Raw genomic sequence first — 17,421 nt, 5'->3', positions numbered from 1 at the left:
TCGTCTTTTTTTTCTTTAACCACTTGAGCCCTGGAAGGTCATGACCAGGCCATTTTTTACAATACAGCACTGCGTTACTTTAACTTGCAATTGCGCGAATGTGGGACACTGTACCCAAATAATGTATTTTTATTTTTTTTCCCCCACAAATAGAACTTTCTTTTGGACGTATTTCATCACTTTTGCGCTATAAACAAAAAAAGACCAACAATTTTGAGAGAAAAATAAAACAACTATTTCTTACTTTCTGCCAATATGTATTCTGCCACATATTTATGGTAAAAAAAAAAAATCCCAACAAGCATATATTGATTGCGTTGCACAAAAGTTATAGCGTCTACAAACTATGGGATAGATTTACGGAATTTTTATTTATTTACTAGTAATGTAAATGTTCATATGCAGCGCTAAAAACAAAAAGCATAATAGTCCATAATGATTGATGAAAACGAAGAGGCGAAATGAGATCCTAACACCAGCTTCAGTGGGAATGAGCAGCACACCACAGTACCAAACAAATCTGCTTACCAGAGCCAAGGAAGACCATAGACATATATAGGATAAAGCGTGAGCAACATCAATGGTTAAATGAACGGCTTCACATCAGACACATTCACTTGGCAGGAATCAATCAGAATCCATCCTCCATGCAGACCCCACTCTTGCGCTGGATATATTGATGAGAACTCTCACACATAAAGGTGATGCCCCCCCCCCCCCATTTCAAAGGAAAGGAGGGTCTGCCTAGAGCGGTGCCCACCTGGTTCCTGGTATGATAAGTAACTGTTTCCCTTCTTCCCTTCTTCCCTGGAGGGTTTTGGGTTGGACAATAGCCCCTCCATGGGACAGTCAGACCCCTGGGTCCCCCCCCCTCGTTAGGCACCCCCCTCTACGGTCTGGTGGTCCATCAAAGCTGGGGCTGTGGGGTGGCCTGGTCCACCTCTTGGGGTGGGGGCTGGGTGCTGTGCTGGCGATGGGGGGGCGGGTGCGCCGCCGTCGATTGGTTGTGGGGACTCCTGCCAGGGCCCCCCCTTCCTGCCTGTGCCATTTTCTGAGGCCCAGGGATCCCTCCTGGTGCCGTGCGGGGCTGTTTTTCTTGTAGCCTGTGTGCTCAGTGCACAGCGGCCCTGTTTGTGTAGTCCGATGCCATTTTGTGGAGGTTTGCCATTAAAAATAGCGGCGGCCATGACAGTGGAGTGTTCTGGGTGGCATTTTCGGCGGTGGGAGCCTCTCCTCATACCCTGGTGCTGACTCCTAGATCTTTTCACTTTACTTCACATAAGACCATATGGCCCAGCAGGCCGCGGCCTAATTTTTTGTGGGGGTCCAGCCACAATTGCATGGATCCTCAGCCCGGCAGAAGCCCAAAGGAAGAGTGGGGGCTTTAGCTACACGCGCTAGGGCTGCCCCCCTAACGGCGGCGCCCAACTCGGCCGCATGGCCTAGTAGGCCGCAGAACACGGCCAAAATTTTTGAGGGCGCCAGCCCCAGCGAAGCAGACCACCCAGGGCAGCGGAGGGGAAGGCAGATGCAGTGGCTTTAGCCTCACGTAGCGTTCAGGGGCCACCTCGTGTCTCTTCTGAGTAGTAGGCCGCAAATCCGCGGCCTAAACCTTCGCCAGGATCCGCCCGCATGAAGCCCGCAGATGCTAAACTATCCCCTTCCCCAGCCCAACAACCGCCGCAGGGATCCCAGAGGACATCCCTGCCCTAGTCACCAACCCCCTGCTCAACCCCCCCCCCCCCCCCGTTGCGCACCAGGAAAACCGGGTAAGCAGCTCGGTCAGCAGCAACTCCAACCAGTCCCCCTTTAGACCATGTGGCAACAGCCAGCTCATAACCTCACCCAGGGAGGAGGGGGGGGGGGCCGAAAGACCCAAAGTGACCGAAATATTAGAGGAGCTGGTGGGGAAAGGGAGTTGGAACCCAGGGGTCTGACCATCCCAGGGAGGGGCCCACGTCCACCCCAAAACCCTCCAGGGGTAGTGGGGGGACAGCTTACCATACCAGGAACAGGGTGGGCACTGCTCCGGAGGGGACACCGTTCCATCTTAATGTGGGTGCTGTCGGCCAGCAGGGAGCCAGTTCGTATGCGTCCGTGCAAGACGTTTAACTCGCAGACCAGCCCCCGTCCAGTGGGGCTATGTTGCGGCTGACCTAGCGCGGAACTGTGGTCTGCACGCGCTCGCTGGCCAGACTGGGGGGGACCCTAAAGATCTATATCCAGTTCGTCGCCCAGTTCGGCACTTGAGTATAGTTCTCACAGTAACAAAATAATAGAAGGAGGAATAAAATTCCATTAAAAATGAAAAAAATTCCAGGACCAGAGAACCCAGCAAGGAACTAAGTCCTTACTCCTGACAAGGCAGAAAAAAACTGAGTGCCTATAGCTGAGAGTAGGTGTATACCCCCTGGGACTGCCCATAGGCATAGTCAAGCTTTTTCCTGCCTAGTGTCCAACTCCTGTATGGGGCAGTATAACCCAAATGGTTAAGAAGAATCAGGAGCTGTCCGTCAATGAACAAAAGAGAAAATGGGATTTTTGACTTAAGGCCCGTACACACGTACCGATCGTCGGCCGAAAAGCGTCGGCCGACGACCGATCTGCTGATTGTAGGCTTGTTAGTATGATGCCTCCGACAGCCGTCAGCGCACATTCGGCCGAAAAGAATCTGTCTTGCAAGCATTAAAATTTTTGTATGCCGACACCAGAGCGGCCGATTGTTCGCCAGTCAGTACAGAATTCGGCCGACAGACAGCAGATTTGCAAGACTGGGCATGCTCAGAAAAGAAAAAATACACGGAAAGTTAACCATTACATGACATCGCTTCTGCAGTCGGCTGTAGTCGGCGGACAAAATTCTTGTGCAGTCTTTGCACTTTTCAACAGACACCGACAGCCCGGGGACAAAAGACGGTCGATCGTTCGCCGACGATCGGTACGTGTGTACGGGGCTTTACTGTAAAATCCATTTCTCTGATGTTCATTGACGAACACAGCACCCACCCCTCTTTGGAGTTGGCTTTCTTCTGACACTTCTTGTAACAAAACTGAGTGCCTATAGCTGAGAGTGGGTGTATCCCCCCTGGGACTGCCCATAAGCGTAGTCGAGCTTTTTTCTGCCTAGTGTCCTTCTCCTGAAGGGGGCAGTATAACCCAATGGGTAAGAAGAATCAGGAACTGTGTCCGTCAATGAACACCAGGGAAATGGATTTTATGTCAAAAATCCCATTCCCCCCCCCCCCCCCCCCCATCGATACAATGGGTAAAATTCCTTGTATTTAGTTTAATATCTAGTTTATCAATATTTATATATCGTTGAAACGTTTTAACTCTTTCAAAGGATTGTTAAGCTTTATGTAAGTTTTTTTTCTTGTTTTTAGGCTTATCTGGTCCAGTGTTGTGGCTTCAGAACTGTCTGAATCGGACAGCAGATGACAAAGAGGAGGATGGTAAGTGACTGATGTAAACCACTATATGTAATAAGTTGACTGGTTTAAACTGTAAGCACTGAGACCCTTTGCTTTTATGTAATGATTTTGGACATATAAAGTGGCATTGCCCTTGTTGCAGAGTTAAATAGTGTTAAGGTTGTAATAATAAAGATAAAAAAACGTATATGTACCAGTTGACCAATTCCTCCTGTGCACACCTGCAAACCTTTGCAACAGCCTGGTAGGTACATAGGTCTCTGGCTTGGCCCCCTTGTAGTGTTGGACTACAACAGGGCAATGGTGTGGAGCAAGAACATAACTAAAGCATACAGAACAACAACACAACCACTTCTTTGCCAATGATTTGTATTTCTCTTACGTCCTCTGACAGTCGCCGCCCACTCATACAATCTGCACGTCTAAGTATTGGCCTTATCCACAGGAGTAAGCTAGGCAGAAGATTTTGTTAGAATATACACAAAACTTTGCATAGACACACCTACAGGGGGCTGTCCCTCTGGTCCAATAACCCCATCTAGCTGCATTCCCAATTCAGTTTGTTTCTGCCTAGCATAGGAGTAGGCTGGCTTCCCTGGCTGGGGCTGCAGTCTCAGCCTTTTTTCTTCTTATTTTTTTCTCTCTAGAAAAGCCAGGTCTTGAGAGACGGAGGTCTCTCGTCGGCGGTCTTTCCTACCTTGCTCGAGGTCAGGAAGGCCTCCTCAAGTAAGATTTACTATCCTACCTGGAAGGTTTATTTTGCCTGGTGCGAGTCGCAGGGTTTCCATCCTCGCTCCTTTTCGGGGGCGAGAGTGTTGGCTTTCCTGCACACTGGTGTGGAGCAGCGCCTGGCACTGACCACTATTAAGGGCCAGTTCTCTGCGCTTGCCATTCTGTTTTCAACACCCCTTGGCGTCAAATTCCTTAATACGCACCTTTATGCAAGGGGTGCGTCATCTGGCTCCCCCTAGGAGGGCACCCTTGCCCCCCTTGGGACTTGAATTTGGTTCTGTCTGTTTTGCAATGTCCTCCCTGTGAAAACATCCGGGAGATTCCTCTGCCGGTGCTGTCACGGAAAGTTGCCTTTCTGGTGGCGATCACATCTGCTCGCAGAGTGTTGGAGTTGGCGGCCCTGTCTTTCCGCTCCCCCTTTCTGGTTGTTCACAGGGATGAAGTGGTCTTGCGACCTCATCGGGCCCTTCTTTCGAAGGTGTTTTCAGACTTCCATCTCAACGAGGACATTGTCTTACCTTCACTGTGTGCGAAGCCTTAGCATCCTACGGGGTTTGCCTTGCATTCCTTGGATGTGGTCTGGGCGATCAGGGTTTCCCTGTCGTCTACTGCATCCTTCAGGCTGTCGGATTGTTTTTTGTTTTTCCTGAGGGACCTCGGAAGAGTACGGCTGCATCTGTAGCTACCATTTCTATATGGCTCAGACAGACGATTGTTCAGGCCTTTTCGATTAGGGATCAGGTTTCACCCTTCCCTGTCACTGCGCACTCAACCAGAGCGGTTAGTGTGTGTGACTGGGGTTTTGCGCCATCAGGCGTCGGTGTCTCCGGGTGCAAAGCGGCGACTTGGTCGTCTGTGCATACCTTTACAAGATTTTACATACTTGATGTCCTGGCATCAGCAAATGCCTCTTTTGGCCGCAAAGTTTTGAGTGCGGCAGTGCCTTAGGGGAGACAGGGTAGTTTTTGGCCTGTCTCCTCCTGTGGGGGGTTTCCCCCTTTTTTTGTCTTTTTTTTATTCCAGGGTTTTCGCTCCTGTTGAGCTTTCTTTTTGCCCAGTGCTTACCTTTCTGGTTCGGAAAAGGTTATTTTCTCTGACCTGGGTGCTGCATTGCCTTTTTGACGGTTACGTTTCCCACCCCTCACATCTACACTGCTTTAGGACGTCCCAGACGTGCAGATTGTATGAGTGGGCCGAGACTGTCAGAGGACGTAAGAGAAAATAGAATTTTTGTAAGAACTTACCGTAAAATTCTTTTCTCTGAGTCCTCTGACAGTCGCCGCCCCCATCCCTCTTTTGGGGTTCATGGATCTCTATACTGCTTGCTACCAAACTGAATTGGGAATGGAGCTAGCCGGGGGTATTAGACCAGAGGGACAGCCCCCTGTAGGTGTGTCTATGCAAAGTTTTGTGTATATTCTAACAAAATCTTCTGCCCAGCTTACTCCTGTGGATAAGGCCAATACCCAGACGTGCAAAATGTATGAGTGGGTGGCGACTGTCAGAGGACTCAGAGAAAATAATTTTACGGTAAGTTCTTACAAAAATTCTATTATTTTCCTACCCGTCACCTGCAAGACTTGATGTATGGAAGTAAGAGGGTAAACAATGGTAAATGTCTTCCCTTCATTTAGTGACACATATTTTTTATATGAATAAATGCTAAGTTGTAGGATTTTGTTTATTGAAATACTTTGGTTTTATACGTCTTAACTTTATAATGACTTAGAAATTGACACTTGTCTAAAAGAATACTGATGATGGCCATACTCATAGCAGTTTTCTATACTTTTCAACCAGCTTTCTGTGAAAAAAACAAAGAAATATGTGAATGCAATCTACATTCATCCCTGCCACATACTGTAGATCATGCATTTCCAGAGTCCTGCCCACGGGCCGCTTAAATACGGCCCCACAGGTAATTTGGAAAAAATGTATTATTGTGGCCCCTTTGAATCCCCCCGCGCTGCTCAGGACCCCTGGGATCTCTGGATCTTTGAAAGCCGCGGGACTGCACGTATGCCATATTAGTTCTTTTACCATTAATTTTATACATCCTGTTACTTGTGAATAAACTATTGTTAACACCGACCGCCCGCCCCCGCCACCTTTATATCCCTTGCTCGGACAGGACCAGCGCCCTCTCCATGATAATTGGCATAACACTTGGGGGTCAAGTAGCAGCTGTGTGGGAACAAAATACACCAGGAGGGATGTTCAAAAGTATCAGTCACACAAAGGTTAACCCCATATAAGCGCTATATAAACCCACCGATGATGATTACTGATGGCAGCAATACAATAATAGTCATGAATGATGCCAATGTAGTAAATAGAACACTGAAAAGTTGTCAGGGCAACCCTAAGAGCAGTAGGCACTCCTCACGCTCCCCTGCATTGGGTCACCGCACATGCCGCTCACCACCAGCGGCACTATAGCGGTTCAAGCCTAGTTTTGGTCCTCCTTCCTCCAGAGTCTGATGTCAAGTCCGGATCCCCTTCCTGGTTGGCACTCATCGAGGATGAGCAAAGTGGCCATAGACGGCGATCCTCCTATACCAGGCATTTTGTGCCCCCTTTTCCACCCTTCCCTGTCCAGGATTGAGGCATTCCATTATATCCTCACAGCCTGAGCAAGGCTTTATGCCTTCACACACACTGGATGGTCACCAAGCTGTGCGTTTTTAACCCTTTATTTTGGCTTTACCATTGCAGATCCAGCGGGGGTCATTGTTTAAGGTGTACTTCTGTTTTATACATACATGGAACTGATTATGAATAAAACTTTTCAATGTTCTATTTACTACATTGGCATCATTCATGACTATTATTGCTGCCATCAGTAATTATCATCGGTGGGTTCATATAGCGCTTATATGTGGTTAATCCTTGTGTGACTGATTAGGGAGCACGCATGCTCCGAATTGAGATGAACACATTGTAAAATCTCAGTTAATGTCAGTTGGCCTAAATCAGTTATAAATCTATTTGGACACAACATGTATGCTTGGTGTTATGTTTCTGTTCATATTTTTTAACTTAAAATTTGACAGGCAACCTTTATTACCAATAATATGTAATGTACTTTACAATGTTCCTGACATATATTTCAGCTTCCTGCATTTTTTTTTTTTTCATCTGGCCTTCAGATATGAAAAGCAGAGCGACTTAACACCCGTTTTAATTTCGTCACATGGATGACAAATCTAAAGTATCCCGTTTGCAATCAACTTGGCATAAAATAGTTAATTTGTATTTAACTTTATTGGTCCAAAGAATGTCAGGCAAAATGGTCGGCCCTCATGCATGTTCACTTCATCAAATCTGGCCCTCGTTGAGAAAAGTTTGGACACCCCTGCTAGATGTTCTGTAAATAATAAAACTGTTAATTTAGAAAATATTATGGTTTGCAAAGGAGAGAAGCTATATGCTTTTCTAGCTTCTTTTCTTTTTTCTTATGGCTCTCTAAAAATGTTAGCTTGTTCATCTTCTCTGTCCCACCTTATACCCTATTTGTAAATGTTTTGTTTTCTCTATCCTGCCTTTTAATCGAATAGTCTGTATAATCTAATATATATACGTCTTCTGCATCCATCCTACCCCCAAATGACCGCTTTTTGGAAAGCAGACATTCCAAGGTATTAAGAGGCATGGTGAGTTTTTTGAAGTTGTAATTTTTTTCCACGAATCTTTGCAAAATTATTATTTTTTTTTCTTTTTTCACAAATTGGTCATATTACCAAGTTATTTCTCACACACACAGTATAGGCATATTTCCAGATACACCCCAAAATACATTCTGCTACTCCTCCTGAATATGGCGATACCACATGTGTGGGACTTTTTCACAGCCTAACCACATACAGAGGCCCAACATCCAAGTAGCACCTTCAGGCGTTCTCGGAGCAAAAATTACACATACAATTTCCTGACAACCTATCACACTTTTGAAGGCCCTGGTGCACCAGGACAATGGAAACACCATCAAAATTACCCAATTTTGTAAAGCAAACACCCCAACACATAATCTAGGAGGCATAATGCATCCTTTGAACATGTCATTTTTTTCCACAAGTTTTTGGAAAAATGTGGAAAGAAAATGAAGAAAATGCACTTTTTTTTTTTTTTTTTTTTACACAAAGTTGTCCATTTATAAGATATTTCTAACACATAGCATGTACATCGCAAAAATAACACCCCAAAATAATTCTGCTACTCGTCCTGAGTATGGCGATACCACATGTGTGAGACATTTTTCACAGCCTGGCCACATACAGAGGCCCAACATGCAGGGAGCACTTTCATTTCCTGACTTCCCATTACAATTTTGTGAGGCACTGTAGGGCATTGCTAAGCACTGATGTGGCATGGATGAGCACTGGCGTAGCATGGATGAGCACTGGCGTGGCATGAATGTGGCACAGATGAGCACTGATGTGGCACTGATGAGCACTGACGTGGCATGGATGAGGCACGGATGACCACTGACGTGGCATGGATGTGGTACAAATGAGCACTGATGTGGCACTGATGAGCACTGACGTGGCATGGATGAGGCACGGATGACCACTGACGTGGCATGGATGTGGTACAAATGAGCACTGACGTGGCATGGATGAGCACTGAGGTGGCATGGGTGGGCACAGATGAGGCAAAGATCAGATATGGAGGAGGCAAAGGATGGGTGCAGCTGCATTTTCTCTCCTCTCCTCGCACGATGTACCGATCACTGTGTACAGCGTGCGAGGAGAGAAATGAACCGGACATGCGCCGGTTTGTTGATAAGTGATCGCTCCGTCATTGGGCGGAGTGATCACGTAGTAAATGGCCACTGTCATTGGCCCTTTACCGCAATCCGTGATGCGCTGGGTCCGAGCATGGACACCCCCGTGTTCGCGCCCCAGGGGGCGTGCAGGAAGCACGATTCTGGGAGGACGTCATTATACGCTCTCCCAGAATAAGCCGACCGTGCTTTAGCCATCATTCAGCTATGGCCCCGTCGGCAAGTGGTTAATAGACTGTTAACTTTTCTGTATCCCTCCCTTTTACTTTAATAGACTGTCTAGTGTCCAATATATTGTATGCCTATCGAATACCTCAAATTTGTAAGCTCTTCCCTTCTGTAAACCTCTTTTATACTGTACTTTTATTAATTGTAAGCTCGTTTACCCTTAAGGTATATAATATCTATAAGAATTGTACCACTGTTTGTGTCCCCATAAGAAATATTTCACCTTACTTTTTGTCTAGGTCATACGTGTCAGAATTCAAATGAAAAATCACTTCTTTCAGACTACAGGCAGCATTTTTAAAATTTGAAAAAAATTCCCAGTGTGGATACTGCAACATTTAAAAGCTGACAATGGTTCTATTACTTTCCCCCTAGAAAAAGTTTAGGCTGGCCCTGTGCTTTTTTTTTAGGATTGCTAGACCGACTATAAGTGACTTTTCAAATAATGTGAGCAAAAGGCCACAGACACACATTATCCTGACCTTACTTCTTTCCAAGGGACTTTAAATTACACTCCAGATAAAATTTTTAAGAGCAGATGGGGAACATACCACCTTTACAGAAGACCAACAACAACATGATATTTGCACAATAGCACAAAAAATGCTCTTATAATGGCAATACCCGGAAAATGGAATTACAAAATTCTGTCCTTCTGGTATAGGGCCCCTGTGTCTTTGCATTAGATAAATGCAAAAATGCAGTCAACATATTGGAGATGTCATAAGTATAGCGGATCTTTTATGCATATTTTTTGATACTGCTCAGAAATACAAAATATGCTGGAGACAGGTGCACCCCTTGATAACCTAAATCATGGATACCTCCATTGCCTACACACCTGCAACGTATCCCCCCACAGCCAGCCTTGTAGCACACTTGACAAAAACCCTCCTGAAACCCCTCAATAAAAGCCTAAGTTTTCAAATAAAAATAAAAGGTAGAAAACAAAGTAGACCGAAGAGGCATGACTTGCCTTCAATGTGATGTTTCGCTTATGCTTCTGTCTTCCAGTTCAGTAATAATTTTCCTCCTCTGATGCCCCCACCCCTGCCGCCATAATCTTTTGGTGCAGCAGAGGTTAAAAGAACTAAGGAGCTGTCAGAGGCACTCATCAAGAGGGCCCGACTATATCCGCCCTTTCTGCTTCGCTCCTTCATTCATAGAAGCAGGTACTACAGATTCTATGAATGAAAAGCCATTTATGAATGGAGAATGGGCAGATTAAAAGGTGTTCCATTTTCATTCAAAGATTGTGTTCCATTCATAAAAGCTGTGGCACCGGGGGGGTGTGGCCTGGAGCGGCATGGAATAGGACGCGCGAGAGAGTAGCTCCGCCGGCATATAATCCTCTTCACTATTATCCTGAACCCCGGGATCCTCTGCAGCCTCCCCGATATCACAGGTTGCCCTCTGGACCGTCCGCAGCATGTCGCCGCCCAAAAAAACGGCGGACACGGCCGCCAAGCTGGACAAATACCGCCGCACAGAGAAGGACTCCCAGTCCCAAGATGTTGCCCAGGCGGGAGCGGAGGTGAGCGCGGCGGGAGCAGACACTGCCAAGGTACTTGAGGCTATTTCACAGTGCCAGGCTTCCCTGACCTCACGGATTGAGGAGGTGAAGATAGACATCTCCCTGGTCCGCCAGGATCTCCAGGCGGTGCGGGAGAGGGTGGCTGAGACAGAACAGAGAATCAGCACTGTGGAGGACTCCCTGCCCCCCCTGCAAACTGCTTCTGATCGCCTCCAGCTACAGGTCACCCAGCTCCTGCTTAAGCAAGATGATATAGAAAACAGGCTGCCGAGGTGTAATATTAGGCTTATAGGACTACCTGAGGGGGCAGAAGGGGCTCAACCGTCTGACTTTTTAGAAAAGCTCCTGATTGATACATATGGCCGGGAAGCCTTCTCTCCTACTTTTGTGGTGGAGAGAGCCCACCGCCTGTCTGGCAGACCACCGCCGCAAGGAGCACCCCCCCGCACCTTCATAGCTAAACTCCTGAATTTCCGGGACAGGGATGCTGTGCTCCTTCTCAGCAGGGAGAAGGGCAATATCCCCTTTGGTAATGGAAGATTGGCGATATTCCCTGACTTTTCGGCGGAGGTTCAGAATAAACGGAAAACATTAATTGAAGCAAAACGTAGGCTCCGCATAAAGAAAATCAGGTACGCCATGCTGTTTCCTGCCCGTCTCCATGTGGAGGGTGACGATAGAGTGCACTTCTTTGACGACCCAGAAGCTGCCGTTTCCTGGTTGGAGCATCTCGAGGCTCGAGGTTGACCATGCCTTGTGCCTCTTCTTCCCCTTTTTTATGGCAGAGTCTCCCCGGATCTACTGGACTCCTTACTTGTTCCCCTTTCACTTGCTCTGACTTGCGGTCTCCGCTTGCCCCCCCGGGCCCTCTGGCTCCTGGCCTGGAGCTGCGGCCGTGTCGGAGGGTATCTGGAACTATTTGGAACTGATTTGGCTCACGGGCTGGGAGGCTCATGACCCCCTTCATACCTTTGCTTCACCTAGCCGGATGCAAGTACTATTTTTTTTTTTTTTTTTGTTTGTTGTTTTCCTATTTCCTCTACATCCGGCATGGACACTCCTATCCGTACAAGCCGGTGGAGCATTTGGAATCTCTCACTGTTTGTCCTATACGCATGCATTGCTACCCAGCGAAGTTTCGCTCCCCATGTTCGCCTATGTTAGGCGCTTTCCCCAACCTCCCCTCTGTCACCGCACCGGGTGGCAGGGGCGGTGGCTCCGCTGGGCCAGTGTACTACTGTGCCCCTTGTTTCTACTGGAATTTTTTTTGCTGCTCCTCCTTTTTCTTTTTCTTTTCCTGCTGGTGGGCCCCGTTTTTTGGGTCGCGCCAGGTGTTTGATTGGGTTGGGTTCTCGAAAGCCCGCACCAGTTGGGTTAGGTGCAGGGCGGGGAGGGTGGGCGAGTTGTCTTTATTGTTGATGTATGTCATGTTCTACTTTCTCTTGAGCACTTTGCAATGCATTTTACTACCTGTATTGTATGTTTTTTTACAGCTGGGTGTGATTTTGACCTTTTTTATTAATGATCTGTGGTTGCCAGATGTGTTACTGTTGGGTGGAGGTTTGGGTCGAACGGAATCCCCGGAGCTCCTGCAAACTGTTCTTTTAGCCCCGTCCTATGGCGCACCTTAAATTCCTTACCTGGAACGTCCGGGGCATGAGAGATAAACTTAAAAGGTCGGCGGCGTTTGACATCCTAAAACGCCTCAGGGCCGATGTCATAGTTCTGCTCGAGACCCATCTAGATGGTGCTCTCCACAGGGCGCTGAAACGCCCGTGGATAGGCTGGACGTTCCAATCCCTGTTTACTTCCCACTCCCGCGGAGTGGCAATTTTGGTCGCCAAATCAGTACATTTTGAGCTCCGGGGGTCCTCAGTAGACCCACTGGGAAGATATGTGTTTTTGGACGCACTGTTACATGGTGAACCCTATTTGCTGCTGGCCTTCTATGTGCCCCCACCTTTTGCGGCCACTATATTACTAGAGGGTCTGGACTTCATGATGCTACATCCCCGCACACCAGCAATCTGGCTCGGGGATTTTAACAACACCATGAACCCCAGTCTAGATAGGTTACACACCTCCGGGCCTGCACAGCCCCAACCCACGACCACCAGATTTGCCCGCCTTATGGCAGAATTTAATTTGCTTGACACCTGGAGAGTTAGGTACCCCTCCCTCAGGGCGTACTCCTGCTTCTCGGCAGCCCATAATTCCATGTCCCGTATAGACTTCATTTTTATTTCCCCCTTTTTGCTCCCCAGACTTTTGGACGCAGGCTTTTCGGCCCGTAGTCTCTCCGACCATAGCCCCTATTGGGTCACGCTTAAGATTCAGTGTGAACGTGTTCGGCCGACTTGGCGGCTGAACCCGTTTTGGCTCTCCCTTATCCCTGAGGGGACTGACCTGGCCGCCGTGTGGCAACACTTTTTTGCTGACAATGGTGGTTCGGCCTCCCCCTTGGTGGTCTGGGAGACCTTCAAGCTACATGCTAGGTCGACCCTGACGTCCACTATCAATGCCATTAAATCGGACTCTGCCCGGGCTTACGTTGAAGCCACCGGGACCCTGACAGCCGCGGAGGCGGCGTTTGCGGCTGATCCGACTCCGGCTGGAGCGGATCAATTAAAACTTTTGACTAGAGTTGTGGAACAACTGGATTTTGAGAAGGCTCGCAGGTCCCTTTTTTTCCAGAAACAAAAGTTGTATGAGCATGGTGAACGCGCGGGCAAACTTTTAGCATATCTGGTTCACAGTAACGACAGACCTCCGGTGGTAATCACCCTGCACTCCCCCCATGGTCCCCCCATTTCTGACCCCGGGAGGGTGGCGAGCTCTTTCCGGGACTTCTTCCAGGACCTGTACACCTCCACGGCTCCGGTTGATGACTCGCCAATCCTACCGTTCCTGTCCCCAGACGTTCTCCCCCAACTGACGGCTGACCAACTGACTCTCTTAGAGGCCCCGCTAACACAGGATGAGATCCTGGAGGCTATGGCCAGGTTCCCTAGGTCCAAGGCACCGGGTACGGATGGCCTGCCTATAGAGTTTTACTCCACTTACTCCGATGTATTAGTGCCACACTTACTGAATATGTTTGAACATGCCTTTGAAACTTCCACACTGCCTCCCTCCCTACGAGAAGCGTTAATTGTGCTTATCCCCAAGCCGGGTAAAGACCCCCACCAGCCTGCCTCCTACCGCCCGATTTCTCTACTCCAGGTAGACGTCAAGATACTGGCCAAGGTCCTATCGATCAGGCTTAACAAAGTTATTCTGTCTTTAGTCCATGCAGACCAGTCGGGTTTTATGCCGGGCAGGAACACCTCCTTCAACCTGAGGCGCCTGTTTATGAACCTACAGGCCAATCATGACAATGCTGGCTCCAGAGTCGTGGTGTCCTTGGACACGGCAAAGGCCTTCGATTCGGTTGAATGGGGCTTCCTGTGGCGGTGTCTGGAGGGATATGGCTTTGGCCCAAACTTTATCCGTTGGGTCCGTGTTCTATATCAGGCACCGCTGGCTAAGGTTTTGGCCAATGGGTGCACGTCAGCTGGATTTCCCCTCACCAGGGGTACTCGGCAGGGCTGCCCCCTCTCTCCCCTTCTATACGCGTTGGTGGCCGAGCCGCTGGCGATCGCGATACGGTCACACCCCGACATACATGGTCTTAGGGTGGGTGCCCTGGAGGAAAAAATCGGTATGTATGCCGATGATACATTGCTATACCTGGCCGACCCGGGCACCTCCCTCTCCGTCGCTCTCACCCTTATTGAGCAATTTGGTCGTTATTCGGGATTAAAAATTAATTGGGACAAATCTCAAATCTTGCCTATCGATGATATACCCCTTTCCCCATTGACCCGCTCTTTCCACTTCAGGTTGTGCCCCGTATTAAATATCTGGGGATCCTGGTGACCAACTCCTCGGGTGATTACATACGCGATAACTTACAACCCCTCTTTGCATTGCTGAAATCCAAGACCCAGACGTGGGCGCGCCTCCCTCTGAAAAAAAAAAAAAAAAAAAAAAGCTGTGGCACCGGCTTAATGAAGGGCAGAGCTTGACAGAGTATGCATAGTCGGGCACTCTTCATTAAATCCTGTGACAGCTCCTCCTTTCTATTAACCCCCCCCCACTACATCAGTAGTTTATGGGCTGGTATCATAGGAGGAAGATTGCTACTGAACTAGAAGACAGAAGCACAGGGGATAATGTTTCTTTGAATTCACAAAAGATAATTGCTCTTTTGCAAGCTCCTGACCATCTTCTATCTCAAGAATGCAATTGTATGGTTCTTGGATCTCAAGAGAATCAACAAGTTTCTGTCAGTGAGAACAAGTCCTGCTGCTCCAGGTGAATCAACACAGCTGTAGGAGTATGGGGTGCACGCCCTGTCACTGCTGCAGAAACCTATGGAAAGGGAAAAGATTGGACGGCTGCACACCCATATGATGGTTTACAAACATTTATTGAAAATCATCCATAAAAACAAGTCACAATTGGCATATCCATGATAGAGACTTAAAGTCAGGAGAGATTAAATTGTTTTTTAATAATGTCCATAATTTGGTGGATTTGCCAATCAATTATCCTGATTACCTGAAAGGCGTAGGGGAGTAGGATTGCCTGAAAGGCGTAGGGGAGTTTAGGTAGGGTGTCCATTTTGACAGCATTTATACGGCCAAGCCAGGAAATATTTTGTTTATCATACGTGTGAAGACACGTGTGGATCATCCTAGCCAAGGTAGAATAATTCAGATCTGCTAACGAGGACAAAGAGGTAGCAATTTGGATGCCCAGGTATTTAAAAGCTTTCGGTTGCCATTTGAACGAGAAGTTAGATTGCAACTTATGTAGACTATTTTTGGGTAAGGATATGTTGAGGGCTTCAGTTTTATTGTAATTTACTTTAAAGTTACTCACTAAGCTAAACTCCAAGAACGTTTTGGTTATGGCAGGTATAGATACTAAGGGATATATGTAATAAAAGGTCGTCCGCATATAGAGATAGTTTATAGTGTCGCCGACCAACCGAAAGACCCATAATATCTGGGTTTTGTCTTATGGCGATAGCAAGATGTTCCATCGTTAATACATAGAGCAACGGCGAGAGGGGACATTCCAGACGGGTGCCATTGCATATCCATATCGGATCCGATAATACGTCATTAGGACAAACTCTATCGGTGGAATGTTCATATAGAGCCCGACTCTTACAAAGCATGTTGGAGCCAAGGCCCACTTGTTGGAGTGTGCTCTCCAGGAACTGGTTCTTCTCAAGACATCCACACCCACCCACCCCCCTTTCTGCTAGCGGCCACACAGCGTATGCATTACAGATTCCAAAAAAAAAAAAGTATTAAATACACATTTTTTTACCTGAAAATTATTATTTTTCTAAATCTTATCCTTTAATCACTCGAACTCTGAAGGTTATTTTTCTGGTTGCCATTACTTCAGCTCGCAGAGTTTCAGAATTGGCTTCTCTTTCCTGTATCAAACCATTCCTGGTGCTCCACCAAAACAGGTGGTTCTACAGCCTCCTCCATCATTTTTACCTAAGGCGGTTTTTTCATTCCATCCCAGTCAGGACATTGTATTGCCATCCTTCTGTCCTAAGCCTTAAGCTGCACATAGAGTGATTTGAAATGTGGCTGGTTCAGCAGGGACTAGCCAAATGTTGATGCATGTATGGGCACGGTCGTTTTACCAAACTTGACCTTCAGATCGACTTTTATATAACTGCCCTGCTAGAAGAGGATTCCCCCATTTATCTTGAATGTTTGAATGAGGGAATTGGGACAGTTTTTTTTCCATTCAACTTGGTGATTGAATGAAAAAAACTGACTAATATATATATGGGCTGCCTTAGATGCGGGGGGACAAAACTCTACACTTCGATGATTTTACACAGCAGGAAATTTCCTGTCTTTTTTTTTTTCTTTGTGTCCAATCTTCTGAAGAGGGCAGCATAACCCCATGGTCATGGATATGACGATGCTGTGTCCTGCGATATACTCTAAAAAAAGGGTTTTAAAACAAAAATACATTTGTTATAGTGAGATCTAATCATGCGTGTCTATCCTAGGAGATTAAATGCTCTCCAAAATTAGGTATCCTTTTATTATAGCCTAGGGTTGTGTGATTGAATTGGTATCTTACTCCGGAGAATATTTTACTATAATGTAAAGTTTGAAATTGATGAAGTGCTTTTTGTCATCTTAGGTTCTTCTCAGTCAGTTCCTCTTGTACCATTGACTGAGGACAATGAGGATGCTATGGAAAACAAAACATTCCAAAAGCTATTAAAAAAGGTTGGAATACGTCCACCAGCAAACGAGCAAGTAAGGACATAGGTTAATATTTTAAGAAGTGTATTTTGTTGTTATGCCAACATCCATGGTTTTTGCAAAATGTCATCTGTTTTCTAATGTAACTGTGTAAGTGGGTCCTGGAAATCTAGCTTTGGGTCAATTGCAAGATTAAAGTCTCCATCCACTATAAGGTAGACTTGTGTACATTGTTGTACTTTTGTGATCATTCTTTGAAATGCCAGTTTCTGGCCTTGATTATGTAAATACAGATTGGCAAAGGTAAAAACTGTATTAGGCCCCTTTCACAAGGGGTGGAATCCAATTAGAGCAGCTTGGGATCTGTCTGCTGAGCAGAGCGAGTGGATGACAGGTCCGCGAAACCTCGTTTATGCAGAC

At 47.0% G+C, this 17,421-nt stretch overlaps 1 protein-coding gene across 1 annotated transcript in view; it reads left to right on the top strand.

The window, feature by feature from the left end:
• The window catches only part of TIMELESS (timeless circadian regulator), a 135,122-nt gene that overhangs the window by 85,962 nt on the left and 31,739 nt on the right, over positions 1-17,421 (top strand). Inside the window, exons 24-25 of the mRNA XM_082247164.1 lie at positions 3,384-3,452; positions 16,937-17,055. Coding sequence (XP_082103290.1) covers positions 3,384-3,452; positions 16,937-17,055 — 188 coding nt within the window. The remainder of the gene's footprint in view (positions 1-3,383; positions 3,453-16,936; positions 17,056-17,421) is intronic.

This window comes from Pelophylax lessonae, assembly GCF_965119305.1.
Source record: "Pelophylax lessonae genome assembly, chromosome: 2".
NCBI lineage: Eukaryota > Metazoa > Chordata > Amphibia > Anura > Ranidae > Pelophylax > Pelophylax lessonae.
The sequence above is the reverse complement of the archived record's forward strand: the minus strand, read 5'-3'. Positions and strand labels throughout refer to the sequence as shown.